At 41.6% G+C, this 24,835-nt stretch overlaps 1 protein-coding gene across 2 annotated transcripts in view; it reads left to right on the plus strand.

Moving 5' to 3' along the window:
• Positions 1 to 255: 255 nt before the first annotated feature.
• Positions 256 to 24,835, plus strand: part of GOSR1 (golgi SNAP receptor complex member 1) — a 28,975-nt gene continuing 4,395 nt past the window's right edge. The window contains exons 1-8 of one of the 2 annotated variants that reach the window (XM_066563541.1): positions 256 to 308; positions 677 to 791; positions 2,405 to 2,492; positions 2,690 to 2,797; positions 3,870 to 3,961; positions 4,100 to 4,174; positions 18,030 to 18,059; positions 23,583 to 23,665. In XM_066563541.1, coding sequence (XP_066419638.1) covers positions 278 to 308; positions 677 to 791; positions 2,405 to 2,492; positions 2,690 to 2,797; positions 3,870 to 3,961; positions 4,100 to 4,174; positions 18,030 to 18,059; positions 23,583 to 23,665 — 622 coding nt within the window. In that variant the 5' untranslated portion in view covers positions 256 to 277. The remainder of the gene's footprint in view (positions 309 to 676; positions 792 to 2,404; positions 2,493 to 2,689; positions 2,798 to 3,869; positions 3,962 to 4,099; positions 4,175 to 18,029; positions 18,060 to 23,582; positions 23,666 to 24,835) is intronic. The other variant, XM_066563542.1, reaches the window with a different exon arrangement.

Here is a 24,835-nt window from a genome sequence, read left to right on the forward strand (position 1 = left end):
ACGGGCATCGGGGCTGGAGGAGCAGGATGGGGATCGGGGCTGGAGGAGCGGGATTGGGATGGGGATCGGGGCTGGAGGAGCGGGATTTTGGCGGGGATCGGGGCTGGAGGAGCGGGATTGGGACGGGGACCGGCAGCGGCGCTTCCCTGCCCGGCCACGGTATTTCCCCGCCCGGCCGCTGCGCGGCGCTGCCGCGGGAGGCCCGCCCGGCCCGGCCCGCCCCGCTCCCCCCGGCCGCTCTGCCCCGCCCGGCCCGCGCTGACGTTGGACAACAAAGATGGCGGCGGGGAGCAGCAACTACTGGGAAGGCGAGTGGGGCGGGGGGTGGAGGGCACGGGGCGGCTGCGGGGCCCCCGGGGCACGGCCCAGGCACGGCAGGGCGGGACCGCCGCCGGGGCCCCTCTGCTCTCTCCCGGGCGGGCAGCGGGCGCGGGCGGTGCCGGCCTGTCAGCCATGAGGCGCCGGTGCCTGCTGAATGAAGCCCGCGGCCCCGCCGGACCCTCCCGGGCTGCGGGTGAGGGGCTGGGGGCGCCCAGCCGCGCCTTCCCATCGGCGTGAGGGCTGCCCCGGCCACGAGGGTCCCCTCTCCCCTGTGGGTTTCTCTTGCTGTGGGGACGGGAGCCGCGGAGGTGCGGGGTCCCCGGGCGGGTCCGTGACTGTCCCCCGGGCCCTGCAGATCTCCGGAAGCAAGCGAGGCAGCTGGAGAACGAGCTGGACCTGAAGCTGGTCTCCTTCAGCAAGCTCTGCACCAGCTACAGCAGCTCCCGAGACGGAAGACGCGACAGGTATAGGTACTAGCCCGTTTCTTTATGTTTTAAACGCTGCCTGTGGTGCTTGGTGCGGTTTTATCGTTTGCTCAGTGCTGGTTCCACCTGTGGCTCTCAAGGCTTGGATTCTTTGGGAGCTTTCAGCGCTTCTCGCTGCTGGTGTTGCTCTGGATGTGATTTTGGTGTGTGAGTCAGGCTGTGGGTGACAGGTCACTGGGGAAAGCTGGATTTTGTTCTGTGTGGGATCAGTGAGCTTTTTAATGCTTGTTATGCTGGCTTAATTCCGAGTTTTTCTTGTATTAAACTAACAGGAGGTTTTCAGGGACTTCAGTATTAGGGGAATTTAGCTTTACACCTCCCAGGTGGGCTGGTGTGCTGTTGGTAATCCCAGTTTTAAGGGAACTGGAGCACTGAGCAGCTGTGCAGGGAGCAAGCCCTCTCTTCACAACCAGTGGCTATTTCTTCCTGTCTTTCTGCTGAGGTGAGTAATAATCACTCAGCTTCCAACCCAGCTTGGGTTGGAAGGGACCTCAAAGATCATTTTGTTCCAACCCCTCCGCCATGGACAGGGACAGTGTTAATGAGAATAATAAGAGCTGCACATGTTTTTAGATATGTGTATATACAGGTGGTCTCTGTATATATACACGGGTAGTTTCTGTTTGCTTTAATTACATTTATGTTTGACTGAAGAATTAATGTGGTAAAACTCTTCAGGTGTATCTTGTGAGCCAGAGGTGGAATTATTAACAGCAGGAATTATCAACCTCTCTGTCCATTTGCAGCCATTTCTTTGCTTATTAACTGTGTCAGTTGTGAGTGTTGCTGCTTTAGGTATGTGTGTTGATATTTTTCTATTTTATTTAATTTAGTAACTGAATCCATTTTATAATTGTCCCTCAATTTACAGTTCTGGAAGCCTGAGAGCACCTCAGCAATGATAATGTTACTCTTGAACAGCTCTAGTTTCACTTTTGTTTCTGTCTCTGTGCTGTTACTTGCCATGTAGTCCAATTGTTTTCATTATTTTTGCTGTCCTGTGCCAAACTTACTCTCTCGCTCAAGGCAGAATACCAGAGCCATGAGTAGTCTCTGAGGGGTGTTAGTTGCCACAGATCCGCAGGCTGGTCTGAGATGTGACTTTTCCTTGTGGTTTCAGTTTACAAGCAAGCAGGGAAGGTGTGTGAAGCTAATTGTGATAAATGGTGAGGCCTGTGTTGCTCTGTGGGACAGTGATTGCTTAATAGGTCACAGGTTGTCTTAACACTGTGTTATTAAGGTGTGATTGTGTTGCTGGAGTAACATGCTAAAAGTGCAGTGCTCTCTCCTGCCAGTAAATAAATAAATCAAGTTAAAAGCTGGGGGGAAGAGGACACTGGTACCAGACAGGTGCGTGGTGTCAGGCATTTCTTCCCAGGAGAGGTGGTATTTATTTCCTGCAGGTGATACTGTGTCTTCTGCTCAGATAAGAGTTAAAGCCAAGCAGAATAAGAAAATGTAATTTTTCAGAGTTTATTTAATCTCTAGCAAACCTGGGTATAGTGGAGCTTTCCAACCCTTCTCACTGGAGTTTCCTTATTTCTGGCGCTCATGAAATGATGCAACTTTTCAGTAACTGCTCCTCCTCTTCTCCTTAGCTCTGACACAACTCCTCTACTAAATGGATCAAGCCAGGACAGAATGTTTGAAACCATGGCTGTGGAAATTGAGCAACTTCTGGGAAAGGTAACTTGAGTTACTTTGGGTTGATTTCATCATTTAGGCAGTATCCCAATCCGGATTTCTGTGACGCATATTAGGAAATCCCAGTGTGGGTATTAAACAAGGTGTGCATGTCTAGCTGCCTCCTTCAGCTTATGCATTGTAGTTTTCTTGCAAGAATAAGCCATTTCTCATTTTCTGGGGTGTTTTTCCTCCTGCAGCTGACTGGGATAAATGACAAGATGGCAGAGTACACCAACAGTGCGGGCGTGCCATCGCTGAACGCGGCGCTGATGCACACGCTGCAGCGCCACAGGGACATCCTGCAGGTAACCAAGGGGCCTCCTCCCTGCCTCTGTGCTCTTTCTTTGGCTAAAATAATAATTATTATTATCTCTGCTGGTATCACTGCACGCTGGAGTGTCTCACCAGGAGGTGTGAATGCCGCTGATTCCATCTCACTTCTCTCCAGGCACCTGCTGAACTCGGAGTTGAAAAAATTGCGCTTTTTATGTCATGTTGGTGACTAGAACTTAGCTGAGAAAGAGCAGTAAAGGGTGCTGCCTTGTGTGGGTGGGTTTTATATAGCAAAAGGGGAAATGTAATGAATTACCTTGTCTGTGTGGCTTGTCATGTAACAATGTGCAAGGGAACATCACACACTTCAGAAAACATGATTGTAAAAGCTCCTAAGCTTCTCAAGGGAGATGAAGGAAATGTGATGGTTAAAGCTACCAGTCAGTGCTATAAATTAACCATGTTTTCATGGTATAGTACTCTTAAAATGCATATTTTATTTGGCTGCTCATGTACAGTTTGATTTCTGCTTGGAATCTGTGTAGTCCATACACAGTGTGAAAAGCAGTAGCATTTGTATGAATGGTTACAGTGGTTTTGGTGCACACCAACTGCCAGTTAAATTGTGTTTTGAGAAGTACCACCTGCCTGAAATGGTTTAAAATGTAAAATTGCATCTTAAAAATAGCAGTCATCTTTATTGTTCAGAAAAGACTTTTTTTATTAATCTGGTGTACCAACAGAATAAACTCAAGAACATATTCACCACACAAAAGAAGTAGGTTTTGTTAGGGATTCTGATGGGAAATTTCAACACAAGCCAATTAATCAGAAAGGTGAGGGTATCTGAAACTGGGAGAAGAAATTGCAGTGGATTTCCCTCCACAGCTGTAGCTGCAGCCATCCAATTTAGCAGCTACTCTAAGAGTAGTGAATTTTAAGAATATTTTGGATTAACTTCCAGCATTTTTGCTGTTAAATTCCTGAATTGGTCTTGCACTTTGTATTAGAGAACAGTTGGCAATTTTAAAGGTGGCTGGATCTCCTGTGGGTGCATTGTGTTGCTCAGGACCCTAATTTTGGGATAACTGTTTGTTATTACAGGATTACACACACGAATTCCACAAAACCAAAGCAAACTTCTTGGCGATACGAGAAAGGGAGAATCTGTTGGGATCAGTACGGAAAGACATTGAGTAAGTTGTGTTTGCTGCAGCAAGAGGAGAAAGTGCAGAGAATGCTTGGCATAGCTCACATGTCTGTGCTCTGAGTAAAGCAGAAGAAGTTCCTTGAAGTCACAGTTCTCAGTGAGGTTCTGTTCTGTTGGATTTTAGGTCGTATAAAAGCGGCTCTGGCGTGAACAACAGGAGGACAGAGCTGTTCCTGAAGGAGCACGAGCACCTCCGCAAGTAGGTATTGTTTCCTCTTTACTGCCTGACTCCTCTGGGGGTGAAACATCTGAATGTCACTCAGCTGGTTTGATGTTTATGGCTTGTGCTGAGTGTGAGCTGTGTGGGGTGGACAATGCTCATGGTAGTGTCAGTGACTGGGGCTTTAGGATCTTGTCAGTGCCAGTTTTGTGTTGTTTTCAGGGGCTTTTGCAAATCACTCCTGACTCAAACCTCCTCCTCCCAAGGGAGTGGAGGCCTTTCATTCTGACTGGGGTAAAGCTTAAGAAAGTAAATAGAAACTCTCATGATTTGGCTGGGTTTCCCTCTCCTTTTTTTTTTTTTGACAGTCAAACAGAGAAAAACCTTTTCTCCTTTTGTCTCTAGACAAAAAGTGATGGAAGAGATTAATTCCTAAATTACCTATGCACTTGAATATTTGTAAATTGATTCTAGGTTAGCAGATAACAAGCCAAATAGAAAGCACTTTCTTGGTATTCCTGTTGCAGAGAGGACATTAAGTTATGAGTAGCTGCTTTGTGTGTCCTCGTTCAGCAAAAACAGCACCGGTGAGAGCAAAGAACTGGAGGGTTTGTGGTTTTTAGAGAGTCAGGAGATGGTTCTGCTTTTCCTGCCTCTCTCTTTGCCTGTAGTTGTGCTAAATCTCAGGCTCACACGAGAGGGCAGGCTTGCATTTAAAAAAACAAATAAATAAATAATTACATGTGGCTTTCTTATGTTTAAGCTTATAGCCAAAACAACACAAGAAACTTCTACAGGAAATTAAATTTTTTTTTTTCAATTGTAGCTTATCACCAATTCATCCTCAGTTTTCTGTAATGTATTTAAAACTTAAAAATTAATTGACTGAAAGCTTGAATTAGGACTTCTATTAAGCATGATATTGAAATAGAATGGTAAAATATTTCTGGAGTTGTAAAATACCCTTCTAAGAAACTGATACTGCCCTGAGTCCATTACTTTGAAAAGTTTGCAAAAATGAAGAGCAGAAAACTTACAGCATTTTGTAAGCATTTTCTGGCAGATGTCTTCAGAATTTGAGCCTAACATTTATTGAGGCATTGATTATTTGGTTTTTTAAATAAACTAAACTTTGCAGTATGTTTACAGGATTAAAGTGCATGAACAATAAAGTTAAGGCAGTTTTAGAAATAGTTTAAAACCATCTGGGTGATTATTTGAAAATGTTAAGACTTGAAAAAAAATCCACCACAACACTGAGGAAAAGAAAACCAGAAATAAGTGTGAGTTGGGGATCTTTAGTAAACAGGGCCAAAACTAATCATGGAATACTCTGCAAGGTGGAGATAACTGTAAGGGCTGTGAAGAAATCCAGTGTAAAAGGAGAAGACAACATTGGCAGGAAATCAAAGCTTGCAAAACTTTTGAATTGAAAATCAGCTCAGAAAAAGATACTGGCAGAGGAAATTATTAGAGAGTTTCAACATATTTGTCTTCAGAAAAGCAGTCAATGAGCTATTCATGCCAAAATGCTGTAAAAACTAAGAAAAGGTCCCAAGAAATCACCAGGAGCTGGCAAATTACACCAAACATAAATTGACAAGCTTTGTGTGAGTCATGATGCTGAATATTTGTAGTGCAGTAAATCCTGGTGCCAGACTAATTGACAGAAGCAGATGATGAATAAATATATTTACATGAAGACACAGGAATAAAAATCCAAATGTTTTCAGTGGAGTGAAATCTATGAAAAGAACTTGAAAAACAGACACAGGAATATAAACTTTACAATGTAATATTATATTCTCCAAAGCAGTGTAATGATGCCACAGGAATTACATATTCATGTCAGATATTGCAGCATTCGCTTGGTCTTGACCCTGCCTAATTTATTATATTAACTACTTTGCCCTATTACATATTTATTGCATGATCTGATAACAGAATGTGTGAGCTGCTGCCCCAGTGCTGAGTGCCAGACTCTTCTGTCAGCCTTTTCCTTCATGCACAACCATGTGAGACAGGATAAACACAAACTGGGCTTTGCTCTGGGCTGTGTTTTCCATGAATTCTCTTCAAAAAGCTGCAGGCTGGGATTGTTTGTGGGGTGTCTCACTGGGGAGCAACAGGAGAGACAAGAAACTTCTGCTTTTTGCCTAAATCCGCCTCTTTCATTTTTGTGTCACATTGTGAGCACCACAAATGAGATCCTCTTGATGCTACACGTGTAGGGAATCCTAAAAAAGGAGAGGAAGTGAAAAGAAAATCCGTGAATACCAGATGCTGATGAATCAAAGGTTCCAACACACATTAGGCAGCAGGGAATGGCAAAAAGCACTGAGCAAGCCCTGCCAGTGCCTGGCTCTCCATTAAGCCATGCGGATCCTGGTCCATTTGGCCTCCCTTTCCCAGGGAGGGGCTGCCTGCTGTGTCAGTGCTGCTGGCAGCAGTGCCATTTCCACCTTGGAGTCCCCCTCGGGCAGGGGGCACAGGGGCCCTGTGCTGCTGCTCCCCACGCCAGGGAGGCTGAGACAAAACACCTCATGTTCTTCTCCCTTCAAAAGCTTCACTGCTGCTCAGTCCATTTTATCAATCAGCTTTTTGTTGGGAAAGGAGATTTGTCCACAAGTTCTGCTGGCTGTGGATAGGAGGCATGAAGTGTCCAAGTCACTCAGTTTCCTGTCTGAGTTCTAGACAGGTAATTCCAGAATAGCTTTGCCAAGCACAGGAGAGATGAACAATAACACCTAATTTTTTAAATAAAAAATTCACTCCTGTTAATTAAAATAAGGTTGGCAGACAGATGTTGGTGAGTACTGATGCCCTGTTAATATTTTTACCCGATACCTCAGATTTCTTGGCATGTCAGATGCTTAAAGAAATACCCAATCTAGTGTGGTCATGTTTGCTGATCATTTTTGAAATCTTGTTTTCTTGGGTCTGTGCCATTCCCTAAAGGTATTTTATCTTCTCTGTTTGTGTGCATTTGGCCAGGGGTACAAACAAGTCATCCTTTTTCTTCTAATGCTGTTTTCCATCTAAAGAAAACAATTTTTATTAATAGATCTAGCTTAGCATTTTAAAAACTGCTCTGAAAAGTGCTGCCTCAGAGGAAACAATTCTGTTAACTTAGAGTCTGCCCTGAGAAATTCTGCAGTTATTGATGAGTTATAGTCTAAGTCAGCAAAGAAGGAATTAATGTCCTTGATGAAATTTGCAATATTGTGTGTGTATGCAAGTGAAAATCTCCCTTGTGTTGTAGGTGAGTGATAGCAGGGGGTACTGATGAGTTTGTGTAAAAATTGATGAAATCTTCAGAAGTTTAGATTGAAATTACAGGTGTTATTACCCATAATGAATTCCTTGTAAAACTGGGTGAAAACACACCAGTTCTGTTATTGTGGGGCAACTGTGTGATTATTACTTTATTACTCAGCTCCAGCATTCAGAAATTAGTCATTTATCCCTTGCTAAAAGAAGTGGCTGGTGCTGAAGCAGGTGCCTGTGTGGTGCAGATCTCATTAGCTGTGGTTTTAATTGTTGTTAGGTGACTGCATGTTTCTGCTGAGTGTTGCTATGCAGCCTGTGAATCTATCCAGTAAAAATTTTTATAAATCCTCTTAGTTGGAATCTCATGTGTGAGTGATGCAGGTAGATGAGATGAACCTGCTGTAAGAGTTCAGACACCCCTGTGTGTCTTAAAATACTCAAAACTGGCACAGAGAAGGTCAAAGTGCCAGAGTAAGTGGGTGAGGAACTTTTTTTGAAGGAGGAAAAAGAGGAGGGCAAACAAATCAGAGGGACTTGTGCTGCATGGGAAAGAGAAAAGAGGAATAGGAGAAGTGAGCAAAAGAAACAACAGGAACCTGCAGCAGTTGTGTAATGGTGCTAATTAATAATACATACCTGAGATGATGAGGGGAAATTAATGTTTGTGCAGTGCTTCATGTATGTGGAGTACTCTGGAGTAGTGAACGTTTTTATTGCTTTCATTATGGGATTTTGTTATCAGCAGAACTGTTTCAAATTTCCTGCTGTTGTTTGGGCAGAAATGGGCACACTGAGTAGAGAATAATCACCAGGAAAACTGCTTCCAGACTTTGGTGGTGGTACAGGCAAGATCTTAATGGAGGAGTGACTTACTGACTGTTTTTCCTCTAAATATTGTCTTTCCTGACAAATTTTCACTTCAGCACTGATTTGCAGAGAGAAATCAGCTCAACAAAATGCCAGAGACATCTTGCAGGGTTTTTGATTACAGGTGATTTGATTTTTTGGGAGAAATCTGCCAGTTTCCTACCTTAATAGAATTTCTTTTTCTTTTGTTCTCCCTGTTCTCTGCTCTGCATGCCCTGGTTTCCATTCACTGTGCTGTTACTGCTCAGGTTCCTGTGGATTCCAGTGGAACATCAGGGTTGGGTTCAGACCAGAGAACTGTGCTTGCCTCCCTCCCCATCCCCTCCCTAATTTCCAGTTGCAGAGCACACACAGCTCCTGTGCAGTGACTGCCCCAGCTGGCACACAGTTCAGCCCTTCACCTCCTTCATCTTCTCCTGGGAGCAGAGAATGCAGGAGGACCAGCTCATTCACCAATTCCTTTTTCCATCCCGAGGTGCTTGGGGAAGCAGCAGGGAGGGAGGAATGTGATCAGCTCTTCCCTGGGTGCCTGCTGCCTGCCTGCTCTGCAGCCTCACAACTGCTGAGCTCCACTTTAGTCAGGCCCAGTAAGGGCTTTATTATTTTATTTTTTTTAATTACCAAACTTGCCTCTTAATTAAACTGATTTTTTGTTCCTGTCAGAGCAGAATGCAGTGTTCTTGTGGTTCCATTCTCTTCATTTGAATGTGGATTTTAACTGAAGCAGCACTTGGGAATGAGTGATCTTTGTTCTGTAGCAGTTATGAAAAAAACCCAAGCAGCTCTGCCCTGGGAGGACAGAGGAGCCCTGCATGGCCCTGATTTGGAGGGTTTGGATCTGGTGCTGTTTGGTGCAGCCCTGCTGGGCAGGGCTGGAGAGGGGCTGCAGCACTCTGCCCATTGAACTGGAATTTACAGTGCAAGGAGGGATTGGGGAATCTAGGTTAAAACATCTCTCTGCTGGCCATTAATTGCAAGAGCTCTGGCAATGGTGTGCTGCTGTTTTCCCAAACACTGTTGGCTTGTTTTCTTTGTTTCTGGAATAAGTTTGAGAAATTGCTGCATTAAAAGCGTGTGCCAGTGCTGCATGGCTGTGGTAATCACCTCACTGCTCTACCACTGAATAACTCAGGCTTTGGGGCAGGGCTCTGTGCTCTGTCTGAGCAGCAGCACAAAGAAAATGCTTTTCAAAGAAGGGATTTGAGCAAAGGAGGATTTTTGGTGTTGCAAAGGCTTACTTAAGGATGCACAACAGCTTGTCCTGTAATCCTGTTTCAAAATACAATTCCAGTCTGTCTTTCTGCTCTGTCTCCTATTCTGTTGCTGCAGAGTTTTCTTGATTGCATCAGTGATTCTTTCCTTTAGCCTTATCTCTGTCTGGGCTTGAATGGGTTTTATCTCCCAGGCTGCTGGCAGAGCCTCTGTCTCCTGGAGACTCCTGGCAGAGGGAGAGGCCACTCTGGAAGTGGCTGGATCAGCTTCCCCTGCCACAGTCCCAGACTGAATATGACACTCGAGCACATCATCTGCTCAACTGCTGCCCCAGACTGAGAATAATTTGCTGTTTTCTTATTTAATAGTAAATAATGTTCGGAGAGGGAGACAATTCATGTCTTCTGGGAAAGGAGAAACTTCACTATACATAATTATGTGGCTGTATGAGCAAGTTATTGAAGTAGTTTAATGAGAATTTGGGGAGGTTCAAAGCTTCCAGGCAATGGAGGAAGATGCTCTCTTGGGTATTATTATTATTTATAAATAACTTAATAAAAGATCATGAAAATCAGCCAAGCAATTCAAGATTTAAGAGGGTGGTTTTTTTCCTCTAAAAATAGTTTGAGCTTCATTAAGGTAAAATCAGCTATTTCTTTTAATCTTCCTGTGCTGCATTTAGGACTTAAAAAAAACCTTTACCCCAAACCACTAAACCAAAGCTTCTCTGTCTCAGTGATGATTTGCATGCTTTCCTGATAGTTGGATTGCTCTAACAATACTGTAATCAGTAATTTCCCTGACACTGATGACTGTTGTGACACTTTTATACCTCAATATGTCTAAAGTGATTGGGACACCAGATGAAAAAAAAAAAAAACCAACATCCAACCCACCAGACACAGCATAAAACTTAGTTTGGGAATTTCCTGTGTTACTTCCAGTACAAAACTGAATTATGCAGGTGACAAAGGATGTAACCACATTGACATTAAGAGCTTCAAGCTCATTTTTACTTTTCATCTGTATAAAAAGTGAAGGTTTGGGGATGAAATTCCATGCACCCCAGAGAGAGTGGCTGTGGAAACTCTTGTAGGTCTTTATGAATGTCTGCAGGAGCTAAAGAGCAAACCCTCACAGAGTGAAAGATTGCCTGAATATATAATGGGAAAAAAAAAGTGGCTGGGACAAAAACTCTGCTCTGGTTCTTGATTCTGGGCTTCCCCTTAGAAACAGCACTTTGGTCTTAACCTGGGGAAAGGGAAGGATATAAAACCACACTTCAGACTTCAGGTCTCTGTGGTTTCTTCTGAAGTTTTTTTGTTCCTTTCAGAAATAAACAAGTCACTGATGCATGTTTTATTTGTTTTTAGCTTTCCTTTCAACGTTGTTTCTTAACTAGGGCAGCTTCCCCCCTCTAAGGTCTATTGAAATTAGGGCTTTCAGGAGTGCTGAAATCCTTCCTGCATGGGCTGGTTCTGAAAAGCAGGTGCAGCTTTTCAACAGAACCAACAATTGTGGAGTTTTATAGAATTCCTTTTGTGCAATCTCAGAATCACTTTTATATTCTAATGCAGCATGTCATTTTTTTGTCAGTGTGGCTGTGTACTTCATTATTCTTTAGGGCCAGAAGTGCTTGCTCATTATTTGCTATTGGATCCTCCAGTAAAAACAAGCTGTTGAACTCAATTTGATGTGTATGGATATGTTAAATAGTGATTATTTCCATTTTCTCATATGCAGAGTGTATCTCTGGAAAGTTACCACACTACTGCATAAATGTCATTCTTGAGTTTTTATTTAATTTCAACCTCTCCTAATGCATCAGAATTAGGTTCTCATTCTTGGCTACTGAATGATTGCTGTGCAGATTCCTTTGTGTTCCATCAAATCCATGATGCTAAGCAGAACTAGATCCAAATTACCCTTAAAGCATCCCTATTTTATCCTAATAATAGAGTTCTGTTCAGAACTTTTCAAGGACTTCAGTTCTGTCGTGATTTGAAAGATGCAGAGTGTTTTCCTCTCACTTGAGAGACTTGTTTATATCAAGTCTAGTTGCACTTCTGGAAGAATGCATCTCGTTCAGTCTCAGATAAAAAGCCCTGAGAACCCTGGGAAATTGGGTCAGAAGAAAAATGCTGAGATCTTTACCCATTAATGAATTGCATCCTGGGTTTGGCTTGTGGACAGTTGAAATGTTGTGTGCACTTTACATTTTGAACCACAAGTGTTTGTTATGTTGCATAGTTAACTGTGCAGCTTTAAGAATCATTTTCTACAACTTAATTAACAGGCAGGTAGAGAGTTGTAAATCAGGTACCTCAGCCAAGTCCTGCATGAAAGCCACAGAGCTTCTCCAAAAAAAAACCCTCAAAACCACAGCGGGTGAAAATGCAGTTAGGGAGCAGAACACGTGTGTGTCAGCGTGGATTTTAGGGTTTCATACTGCATTGAAGTTGAGTTGTCATCCTAAGGATAACTCTCACTTCATTTCTATGTTAGCTGGACTGGAAATTAAAAAGATATTAATTATGAAGGTTTTTATGTGATGGGTCTCTTGCAGAAGACATTCCCCCTTGTGTTTTCCTGTCACTTAGGAATGTGTGAATAGTAGAATGGTTCTTTAGCTTTGCCAAGCTTTAGTCAAAAAACACTGAGCTAGAAAAGTGATCCAATCTATTCTGTTACAGCACAGATTACAAACAGCTTGTGTTTGTTGTAAGCTGAGCATCTCCTGTCTGTGTGTGCCCAACAAATCAGCCGTGACAGGTTATCCTGGGAGAGCTCCATTGCAGTCAGGTCAGTGGCACACAGCAGAGCCTGGGCTGCTTCCTTTGGAGGGGTTTTCCCTTTAGTTCAAGGTCCCATCCAAATTCCATGTTTTAAACCAGGGGAATAATGCAGGCAGCCCTGCCCTGGCTGCTGGCAGAGCGTGCAGATGTAAAATTTGAGGAAATGCCGATGGAGTCCATTAGGAAGTTACTGGAATTGTTCTGACACTTGTGGTTGCTGATAATGACTTACAGTAAGGCCTGCCCTGCTCACTTCATTTCACTTTGTTCCTATGGGTAATATGGAGCAATTATAGGGGAGGGTCAGGCTCTCCAAGAACTTCTCCCACCACCCTGGTGGTGCCACCCTGGCACTGGTCTGTGCTCAACCAGCTGCTGCCCTTCATGTGCACAGCAGGAGCTGCTCTCATTTTTCAAGTTTTTACCTGACTTCTTTGGGTAAACTGAACACTGCAGGTTATTGAGAAGCTCTTATTCCCTTATAGATTTGCTCTAAGGGAAGAAGTATTGATGCTGCTCACCCTCTTGGGGCTCTCAGGCTCTTTCCCAGTTCGTCTGCATGCCAAAGAGCTTTCTTGGCTAATTCCTCTTTTAGAGAAACAGTTCTTCCACTCTGATAATTCCCACACAACTCCATGGAGTTCAGTGGAGGTGCAGGCTCTACCTTTTGGAAATCCAGGAGAAACAGATGTTGTTGTCAGACCTGTGAAGGTGGATCCCTGTTTTAATGGAGAAAATCCCTTGGTACTCATTTGCCTCCTTTAAACTGAGTTAGAACAACTAATCTTTGTATTGGTTATGTGTTTACAGGTGTTAGCTGCAAAGAAAGTGCTTCTCTTGGTGTATCTAAAATCCAAATGGCTGGAATTGATGAGCTGGTGAGGTGTTTACTCAGTGATGTAGCTAGAAGTTGGATTTTTAGCTGAATTTGTGTTACAGGGTTGCAGTTGGAGGAGGTTTCACCAGATTATTTTCCTGGAAATCCTTTGGCAGATTTTTCCCTACAGTGAAAAGAGATGCCTTCTGTGTATTTTTTGCCCTCATGTACAATTTCTTTCCATCTGGAAAGAAATTCAGCACCAGCCAATGTTGGTTTACTCTTGCCTAGAGCAATGGATTCTGTTCCAGTGCCTTTCATTCTAGATTTAACAAACTGCTTGCGTTGATGAAAAGCAATGTGATATTGTGCTTTTTTTCTTTTCCAATTTTGCAGCTATTCCTCATGCTTACAGAAAGTGATTTCTGAGATGTGCAGAAATAAGCTCACTGAGGTGTTCAGAGTTTGTAGGTGGGATGATGTTCAGCAAATTTATACACTGATTAATGCTCACATTTGTGCTGGGTTTTGTGTTTGATTGTTGCCTTCTGCAACACACAATGTGGCAAAATTGCATTTCCTTAGCATCCTGATTTGTGCTTGAATTAGCACTCACAGAAAACCAACAAAAGAGAGCAGTTTGGGTCAGTATTGGGACCTTTCTTTGCTTTTGGAGTGGTTTCTGTGGGGAAAGTGTTCATCCCTGAAAATGCCTCATGCCTTTGTTTTTGGCCAGCCAGGTTTTCTCATGCTGGAAGTGGGAGATGCATGCTTCATGGTCAAATACACTGGTCTTAGTCAATAAATACACTTCTACACCAATTCTTGTCTTCTTCAGCAACTTTGGAACTAAATTGAATCAAACTTGGGACAAGTCTTACAAAATCTGGAAAATCACAGGGAGGGAAAAAAAAGTGTTCTGCTTTACATTCTTCTACTTAAGTTTTTAAAGAGCTTAATGACTTTATGAATTTTTAATATTATAAGGAATGTTGATGGCAAGCAGAAAAAATGAGTTGGAGATGGAAGTTTTGTGTGTGTGCACAGTGTTTTTTCATTATTATCCTGTTATTATGATGATGGAGATAACTGAGTGTATAAATCAGATTTGCCTCATACCTGTATATCTGTATTAGAGTGTGTTTTGCAGGATTTGCATTCCTGGAAGCTCCACATTGCCTGGTGATCCAGGACTGTGAAAATCTGAAAGATTTATTGGAGGCAGTTTGAGAGAGCAGACACTTAGTGATTTATCTTGCAGTTACAGAAAGAACAAAGTAAAATTATTATTTCTGTAGTTACTCTTTCTGAAAGGAAGAAAATAGTTATCAAGTGCTATATTAGTTTATTCTACAGGGTTTTCCCTCTCCCTTTTAAATTATTCTATGTGATAATATTGCCCTTAATTTCATCTGAAGGGTTTAAAGCATGTTGTGAGATGAGTTGTGTGCAGATGAGTTTTACTCAACTAAGTATTCATCTGTATTAATGAATTTTACTGAAGTACAGACACAGAGATTTGCCTTACAAACAACATAAAATGCTTTCTTTTAGTTGTAAAAGCCTGATATTGCGAGCAGGACTCTTTTCTGTTATGGGGGCATATTTCAATTAATTTCTCCTTCAGATTAATTTACCTGTCTGCATATTTAAAGGACAAGCTGTGCCATGCTCTGCAGACAGCAGTTGCACAGAGGCCTGGCTGTTCCATATGCATGGCTGCTGGGCTTGTGCCATTCCTTACAGGAGGTGATTGCCTCAGCAGCTTCCAGCCTTTCTTTCCTGTAGGATTTTTAAAAAGCTTTGTCTGTCTGGACAGGTGAAAATGCAGAGTTTATTGAAACAGATGGCAAGTCAGATTAATAATGCCCAGAACCATCTTTTGCTTGGATGTTCATAAGGAAATGTCCACTGGATTTGTTGTCTTTGCTTGGACAGCAGAAGAACAAAGTCAATAGATTTTAATTTAAGAGCTTCTTTTTGTAGTGTTTGGAATATGTAAGTTAAGCACAATTGCCTTGTTCAATGTTAGTTTTTTATTCTGGGAAATGAACATTATTTTTAATTGTGAGAACAGCTTCTATTTGTGGAGAACAGGTTATTAATAGTCAGAGATCTGCAAACTTCCCTTGTGTCTCTGGGCCCTGTTGTACTTTGTGTTCTTGATCTTCCTTAAATCTGACTTATTTTTGTGGTTATGAGCTGTAAAATGAATGAAACAGATGCTTCTGTTTGGGTGTGAGTGAACTTTACAATCTGTATTTGCCAAGGAACCCAAACCTGCAGAGCAGAATCCCTGAAATGTCCCTGCTCACAGTGCCTGCCTTTACCAGAGTGTCAGGGACTGTCACGGCCATTCCTGGGGGGTTTGTTCACATTGGAAGGAGGGATGAGATTGGAAACCCTCCCAAGAGCTGATTCTTCTTGTGCTGGGAAGAACACTCTGCAAGCTGTGCTAATAAATCCGTGCTTCCTTTAGCCTGCCCTCACCTACACATCTTCATTCTGAAGAAAATTCCTGTGCCTCTCATCCTTTTAAATATTTGGGGTGACTCCACATCAGTTGATCTTGAGGTTGCAGATGCCTGCTAAATGCCCTGTGTTGGCATTTGCAGCTCATGCCTGTTTGTGTTGGTGTTCAGAACTGGTTTTTACTGGTTTATACATTTTTATGACTTTTATAATCATTTTACAGGTAGCCACATTCCCAGAGTTTATTTTTGTGTGCGTATAAACATACATACACATAGCAAAATAAAGCAGTGTCGTGTAATCTGAAGCTTTTAAGTCACTTTTTGTGTTTATGTGTCTGACTAAGGAATAAAACTGCCCATCTACAGCTTTCTCTAGCATAAAAACAGTGAGTGTCCCTGCTGCAAACTGGCAAGCCTAATTTGGGTGCTCTAAAAGCCTTGGAGGACATCCTAGTTCACTTGAGGTCTGTAAAAGTGTTCAGCTTCTCTGTCATCTTCAGTTCATCAGCATAAAAATTCTATCATTTCATCAGTTAAATGGACAAAGAGCTGGTAATGATTTTTCTAAGGTAGGTTTTTTAATAGGGCTCTTCTAACATCTTCCTCCACAGAATTTTTTTTTAAGTGTAACCTGTTACCAGCAAGGTTTTAAATACTTTTTCATTGATAAATTTTTTTCTTAAATAATTTAACCTTTTCTAAAATGATTCATTCTTTTGCACTGCTCTTGCTTTTGAGGCTGTTTTCTAATGGTTTTGCAGTTTATTCTGATTATGCCCTGCCCACATAACACACTTGTCTGTTAGAGACTATCTATGAAAGGCACATTCTCAGCTGGATTGTGTCTCTGGGAGACTCAGTGATTACAGAAATCTTTAATGCATCGCTTTCCTGTTCTGCCTGCCTTGGGGACATGGGGAGATGCTGTGAGACTGCTCTGTGTACACAGCTTGGGTGTTTCCCCTCTCTGTGCCAGTGTAATAAACACCACACAGTGAATAAAACTGATTTTATTTGTTTAAACCAACATGCTCACAGCTGATGTGAATCTTAGAGAGTGTAGCTCTGTTTGCTGCCCCAGTCGAGTCCCTGGCAGCTTAAAATTGAGCAAAATATTTTTAGTGCTCTGTTCTGTGTCTGTATTTCAAGCCATGGACAGCCTGAAATAGCAACCTTGGTGTTTTCAGTTCTCTTCACAGAGGAATAAAGTCATTGTGTTTGCCTGTCCCCCTCCCCAGCAGGTCACACACGTGGCCCAGCACGTTCCTCCAGCTGGAGCTGTGGGGGGATCTCCAGAATTCCTGTGGGAAGGAGAAAAGTTCCAAATCAGGCAGCTCAGGCTGAGTCAGAGGCAGAGCTGTGCTGCTCTGGGGGTTGGCAAAACACTTGGAATGAGGAGGGTGGAGGATGGAGGTGGCCATGCCCTGTTGGCATCTTGGAGTTTGGAAGCAATCAATTCTGATTTACTACTGAAAGCAGTAGCCAGTACAGCATCAAACTGCTTTTCTGTCAGGCTGATTTCCTCCTCAAACTGCAAACTGGATTTTTTTACCATTATTCTCTAAGAATTTGTGTGAATCTGTGAGATAAACAGAGCAGTTGTAGGGGTGAACTGTGGGAATGATGCAGGCACCTGTTCCATGACAGGGTTACACTGGAGATATTGATTGCTGTGACAAGAGGGGTTTTTGTGACATTTCACAACTGCCTGCAAAGCAGTGATGGAAACGCTGTGTGAAAGTTGAGTACAGAAAAGGAGAAATAGCTGCATTCCTCCAAGGTCCTTGTTACTCTTTTTAATGGTGTGTGTTGGGTTTTTTAGTGAAATGTCCTCTCTGTGCTGTGCTGGATGCTGCCCTTTCCCAGGGATGCTGCACAGGGCTGGATCAATGTGTGACAGGCAGGACAGGGCCACTGTCACCAGGGCTGCGTGTGGCACGGGGGGTGTGCTGAGTCCATCAGCTCAGCTCTCATCCAGCTGCTGTTCCCCCAAAGGGCTCTGCCAGCATCAGCCAGGGTTTGGGGAGCTGATCCTGAGCAGGGCTCTGAGATGGACCCAATCTCAGCTTTTTAATCATTAATGATATTTTTCGAAGGGGTGGGCAGGATTAAAAAGCAATAAAATTAGCTGCTCCTTTCTCTAGTACTCCTTTCCAAACAGTCCTCCATAAATCACAGTGCTATTTCCCTTCTCTTGTCTTCTCAGTGTTTTGTGTGTTCTCCTGAGCAGCTGCTCTTGCTACACTTAGGAAATGCTCCTCCAGTGCATCTTCTCCAAACTCTATATAAACCAAACCTATGTAGTAGCAAAATATAACAACATCCAGAAATAAAACATTCTAAGAGCAAATTTATTAAGATGATGATGGGGATCATTGATTAGTGATCTAAAGTAGTACTTTGTGCTTGTTACTTTCTTTAACTTGTTTTTTTTTTTTTTTCTTTCCTTTGGCTTTCAGCTCAGATCGACTGATAGAAGAAACAATAAGGTAGGAATGAATGTAAAAATTTTCATTATTTTCCATACAATCAGCATTTCCATTAAATTGTGTCTAAATATATCAGTCCCTATATTTATACTGTAACTGCATTGTTTCCAGCTCCTTGGCAGTATTACAATGGATTGCTGCTGGGTTTGGTTTGGGTTTTTTCTATTCAATATTGACATAGGAATGTTGCTTAAATATTTTATTCACCCTAGCTTAGAAAATTTGGATTTCTGCTCAAAGGTGAATCACCTTTGGAGCAGAGTGAATCCCAGGCTGAGCTGTTGAGGGCTATTCCTGTAGTCAAGACATTTCTGGTCACAGTGACACTCCTGTAAAACCTGATTCCTGTAACCTTTCAATGTATTCAGAATATTCAGCACCCAGTGTGCAGCTGATATGGGTGAGGGCTTTTACCACAACTGCTTGAGAGGTTATTGCTGTTGTACATTTATCTTTTCTTACATTGTTTGGATACTTAAATGATACCTTCTCTAACTAATCTAGACATTGTAGAACTGCAGCAACACAAATTTTATTATCTGTGCCCTTTCCAAGCCAACCTTTTGCAGACCAATAACTCAAACTGTAATAATGCCCAATTTAATGGTTTTAAATTTTAGATTATTGCTTTAAAACAAAAGAGAAAAAAAAAAGGTAAGAAAGCAAGTAAGATATGCTTTCAGACAATGCATGTACTGACATAAATGATCAAGAAGAATAATTAGAGGTGCAGCAAGGCTGTGTCCATTAAGGGCTGGTTTAAGTAGACACAGTGGGCTCAGGATAATTAACATGGAGGAAGAGTGTGTTAAACCACATCAGTGTGCAGGGATGAGTGCAATAATACCTGAAAATGTGGTGCAATTTCACCACAGCCTCACAGAAATATTTCTCCAGCTTAGCCCAGCTGTATTTGTTTTGTGTTCTAGTCCTTTCCTCTCCTGTATTGCCATGCTTGTAACCCTAATTTTCCATCTCAAAAATGTTCAGTGTTTGGTGAATTTCTTTTTTGCTGCCACTCCAAGTAAGCAGAACATTAAGCAGCATATGGTGATTTATTACTCTTAATATCCTGCAAAATTACATGTAATTATGTCATTGGCCTGGCTTCTGGATTCTGTGTCATCAGAGGAGCTCCAAGCTCTCAACCTTACACAATTTGTTATCTGGAGTAAATTCTTGCTTGAGTTGTTGCCAAAAATGTTCTACAGTTTTTTGGTACAAAAAGAGCTGGTTTGGTAACAACATGGAGTAGGAAATGTAATTCCACTTATATCTGAGTTGAATTCTGCCTCTGTTAAAACCAGGGTGAATTGTTGTTGAGTTCTTTTTTTTTTCTTGTGGTCCCCAGTAATGGCAAGTGTTTGGGTGTGACATTAATTGATGGCAAATCCTGCTGCCTTCCAAGTGAATTTACCAGATGGGAGTTTACCCAACTCACCCATTGTTTTATCTATTGTAACCCAAATAAAAGAGGGAATTGTGCAGAAGAAGCTGTTTGAGGACAGATTCCTTGAGATGTAATTAGCTCATTCTGGCTACTGCTCTGTCTTCAAGGTTTACATCTGCTGCAGTTCATTAGTCATTTTTTAATTAAGCCAGTCAGGAAATCGGGTTTTATTTCCTTCACACTTTTACTTCCTTAGGCTTTGTTACTAAGCACTGATTCCAAACATTGAGAAGCACATTTCTGTGTGTGCAGAGGCTTTTGTTGACGAGCTACAGCCACTAATTGTGAGCCCTTGCTCTGATTTGCTGTCAGCCAGAGGAGTGAGGAGTGTGAATCTTGCTCTCCACAGAGCAAACATCCGTGCCAGGGAGTGCATGGGCACCTGAGCTGAAATGATTCAGTAACCAAAGCTCTGAGCAGGGCTGTCACTCCAGATGTGTCATTATTACTAAACTTTTAATCAATTTTTAAATGAATTACGTGCTATGGGTTCTTACTGCAGCATATTTCTCTCCAGAAGCGAGTGGGATGTGATACTTTGTACTGCAGTTCTTTTGGAACAGCCTTCACTTCTCTTGGCCAGATTTAAATATAAGCAGAGATTTTGCTTAATATGTTTGGAGTTCTCAGGTTTTCATTTTCAAACATTATCACTCCTCCAAAATAGCAGACCATTTATTTCTTGTTTTCTAACAACTTGTGTTTTTATGTTGGCTCAGTTGGAATATTTTTTTATAGTTTTGCCTGTAGAGAGTGACAAGTTCTTAGGATTTTGTTGTAATTCTGTTTCTGAGACCTAATCCATCAATGTTTGTATATTGGCAGATTGGACTGAAGCCAGACCAAAGCCATAAATTTTATTTTTAAAAATGATCTCCTTATGTATTTGGTCTATCTCTTTAGGTAATAATTAGGATTTAATAAAAGGGAAAAGCTCAGATGCACTGAGTGTTGACTTTTTAAAGGCATGAACCACGTTTGGAGAATTCTCTCATTTCACAACCACCTTGTCCAGGCAAAATCACTTACATTCCTGGGGGAATGTTTCTTCTGTTTTCACCTTAGGCTTCATCAAAGGAAACAATGGAATAAATAAAGGAATATAAAGGGATATATAAAGGAATTTGCCAGGCTGTGAGTGCAGGTATGCATTGATGCACACACATATGTGTATATTTAGAGATACAAATATAGAAATGTATCTCCAGACAAAGAATAAGTGATGCAATCAGAATTTTTACCAATTTAAACCCAGAGCTTTCATTTCTATGCACAGTCACAGAGTCCATTCCCTAATCATAGACCTTGTCATGAATTTCAATGAGCAAGTATGATTCATGGCATGCAAAATGAAGCAGGAGTTCCAGTAATACGTGAATTATTTGATTTTTAATAACACAACTTCTTTCTTCAGAGTTTTGTTTCAGTTCTCCAGCAGTGTAGATTTGACTGATGTGTCTCAATGGGTGAAGCCAGGAGTTGATTTTTTGCTACATTTCCCTCAGTGACACTGGATGAATGTGGCTGCAATGTGGGGTGAAATGAGAGCTTAAACACTAATTTAACTCAAAACCCTTTGCTTCCAAGTCAGGCAGCATTAAAAGTGTATTTGTGCATGTTAGACTTGTCCATCTGAGATGATGCCTGGAAGTGTTAATAACCCTGAGGGTTTTATGCCAGTGAAAAGAGCAAACTAAGTACAAATATCAGCTGGGTTTGCTTTGGAGGGAAGTTTGGCCACGCTCATACCCACGGCACTGCTGAACAATCAAGGGCAAACTTGGAATGTGGCAGAACTTTTGAGGGAAATATGACTGCAAGCCCAGGAATTTGAGATTCTCCTGCTGCTCTGGGGAACAGATAGGTGGGGTTTTTATGGCTCTGACCTTGGGCTTAGCTGGGAGAGATTTCTCCAGTAGTGCAGCAATGCTGAGCATTGTGCTTGAGCAGGGCTTTAATATTAAATATAGAGAGCAGGCCAGATACCATCTGGTTTTAGAAACTTGGTTTACACCCAGCTCTGGTAGTTCCAGCCAGTGCAGCACTGAGAATAGTTCCTGCTGGCTTCCAAGGGAAATGTGGAATTGGGGTCATCTCTGTTCCAGTAAGAAATGTTTCATCTTTTGATGGGAAAGGTCCACACGAGTTCTGGACCAGCAGAACCAGGTGCTGAGATCTGGGTGTGACTACATGGGGCCAATCTTGTGAATGGCAAGAATGGGATTCATTTTTTTTTAAATCTGCATTTGTCACTGAGGCAATGGCAGCAGCAAGTCAATGAACATATGTCAGGGGTGGGAATGGAACCAAAACTGTCTGATGGAGGATATGAGGAATCTGCAGTGCTCAAGATACAAAACCAATCTCTGGACTGGTCCCCAGGAACTCTGATTTCTGCTGCTTCTTAGATTTAATAATCTCCTTTACAGATCTGAAGGCTTAGATAAACCAGCTCAAGGGTTGAATAATCAAATTATATGTGAACAGCATTGCTTTTTGCTTGAATTTTGATGTGTTAATAGTAGCTGGAATCCAGTTAAACTCTTGTTCATGAATATCACAATTACATTTCATTACTAGACCATATCATATTAAAAATGGTAATTACCCCAGGTTTTTTTCCTTCAGAGCTCTGCAGTAAAACCCAGCCCTTTGAGCTAAATTCTTGAAAATACTAGATAAAAAAAAATTAAATTGGTGTCAATCTCTTAACCCTTTACATCCTGCCTTTTCATATGGAATGGACAGTTTCACTCCCCAGATGTCAAAGCAGGAACCTTGTGTTCTCTGAGTAATTATTTCTAAAGGCATTTTGGAGGTGGCTCAGAGCACTTTATATACTGGAAATCATTTTGTGTTTTCACTTCTGTAAATGAATGGATGTTTTAATGAGTCATTGGATGCATCTTACAAAAATATGGGACTTAATTCAGAAGTGCTTTGAGAGACACTGTATTAAAAACTCATCTGGACAAATATCAAGTCAGTGTGGGGGTGGGAGATAGGAGTCTGTAGGTTACTGAACAAACTTTCCTGTGTGCAGATAGAAAAAAAAAATTCCTAACTTGATTATTAGTAATTCAGAATTCCCTGAGTGCTCTTCTTAACAGCAAATTTTTAGTGGTTTTGTGAGTTTGTTGTTTTTTACTTTAGAGGACTAAAATACCTGCATTGAAAAATTGTATGTTTGTATCAGGTAAAAGCAGCATTTCACATTTTCCTGCCTCTGAAATGACAGCTTTAGTTTCCTTTTATATTTTTCTGTTGTGTTTTTTTCCACTTAACTTTTACTCCTCCAGAACATTTCCCCTCCACATTTAAGACTCATAAACTCATCCAAGGACTTATTTTAATCATTGTTATTCCTGTAGATGAAGTCAACAGCAGTAGAGGTGACTTTTCTGAGTTATTATGAAGCCTTGTTGTATTTCTGTCCTGCTTTGTGTTTTTGAAACACATGCCAGCAAGGAGAGCAGTATTTGCCATATTTTTCTTTCTCAGGCACTGTGTCTTCAAGCTTTGTCAGCTGAACAATTCTTTATAATCTTCATTTAATATCTTGTTTTTAAGAACAGAGTTGCTTTTTTTCTGACCTCCAAAGCATTTTAAATGAGAAATTCAGTTTTTTATTGGTAAAGAAACAAAGAAAATGAAAACTTATATACCATGGGGGATATTCTTAATTAGGACCAGATTTCAGAAACTGATTTTTTTCTGTGCTGTGATGGAAGCATCATTTGGGATGAAACAAACTTCTAAATTTAAAGCTTAAGCCATGAGAGCATAATTCCTATGTTGCTTGTAAGGTAATACCAGTTTTCATTGGGGCTAGAGGAGAAAAGTCAAACCTTGCCTGTTTCAAGAAATCTCAGTGTTTCACACTGTTAACAGTTTATCTAAAACTGAAATCATTTAACTGTAAAAGAGAGAGATTAATGAAAAAATTGTGGTTTCATTCATGTTGCTTCACCCCATTCATTGTCCTCTGAAGAAGCATTCCCTGCTTGTTCTCCTCTTGTGGGAGCTGTGGATTATTCTTAGCACCAACAACTTGATCCTCTTTCTTTCCCCAGCATTGCCATGGCAACAAAAGAAAATATGACTTCTCAGAGAGGAATGTTGAAGTCAATACAAAGCAAGATGAATACCTTGGCAAGTATCCTTTTTCCTAAATATTGGTGCTGCCTGTGCCTAAGAAGAGTTGTGGTACAATATTTCACTCTGTCATCAGCAGTGTCAGTGCCTCTGTGTCCTGTGCTGTCAGCAGTGACAAACAGGCCAGGTTTTTATCAGGCTCACCTGATAACCTGACTGAAGCATCTTAATGGGAAATGGGGTGAAAAATTGGTTTTGGTCAAATTTTGGCACTGCATATAAATTAACAGAATTTAATTTTCAGGTAGAGGTCTGCAACAGCTTTTCATGGCCTTCCCTGCTGTATGCTGTTCTAGAAGTACAGTTTCATTTTTGCTTTTTGCTTTCAAAACAGCTGAAGCTCGGTGTTCATCACTGCCTCTTGTGGTTTACAGCTAAGAGAAGTCAGGGTCTGAGCATCCTCTTACACTCTTGTGAGATTTTGGCTTGTTAGTTTCTGTGCATATTCTGTCTCAGGGCTGAAGATTGTGCCACGCTGACAAGTCAGGCACGTTTGTGGTTTTCCCACTTACTCCTTCCCCTCTGTCAATGGACAATGTCAGCACTGTTTGGTCAGACACATGACATCCTGGAAAGATGCATCTTGGTAACCCAGAAATTTCATTACAGATCTTAGCAGCTGGCAAGAACATTCCAATAAAATCTCAAGAAGCTTTGGCCTTAAAAAAGATTCTCGATTCCAAAGACACGAAGCTCTGATTGTCTTGTTGGCAGTTGTATTTTGTACATTAAGAGATAGATTTACACCCTTGTGGTTTTACAGAGCTTGCACAGTGTGTGGGTCATGCAATGTGCAGGATTTTCTCAGTCAAATGCCTTTGGTTGTTCTCTTCACCAGTAGCAGAATCCCATTGAAGAAATTCCTTTGGTTTTTCTCTTCACCAGTAACAGAATCTCACTGAAGAAATTCCACAGATGTTTTATATAACCACCCCATTTTTTTTTTCATTCTCATTTGAACACAATTAATAAAAGTAACTAAGCCTCACATGCTGGAGATTAAAATGCTGGTAATTGAGGTTGCTGCTATAGGACACGAAACAACACAAGTGCACACACCACTGCTCTCAAGGTGAAGAAGAGGGAAGTTTATTTTCTGACTCCAACATTTATAGTTTTCCAAAAGTGACAGTGCATTGGAGGGTGAAAGTGCCACCTCTCCAATGACACG

Source organism: Molothrus aeneus, chromosome 20 (genome assembly GCF_037042795.1).
Source record: "Molothrus aeneus isolate 106 chromosome 20, BPBGC_Maene_1.0, whole genome shotgun sequence".
Taxonomy (NCBI): Eukaryota; Metazoa; Chordata; class Aves; order Passeriformes; family Icteridae; genus Molothrus; species Molothrus aeneus.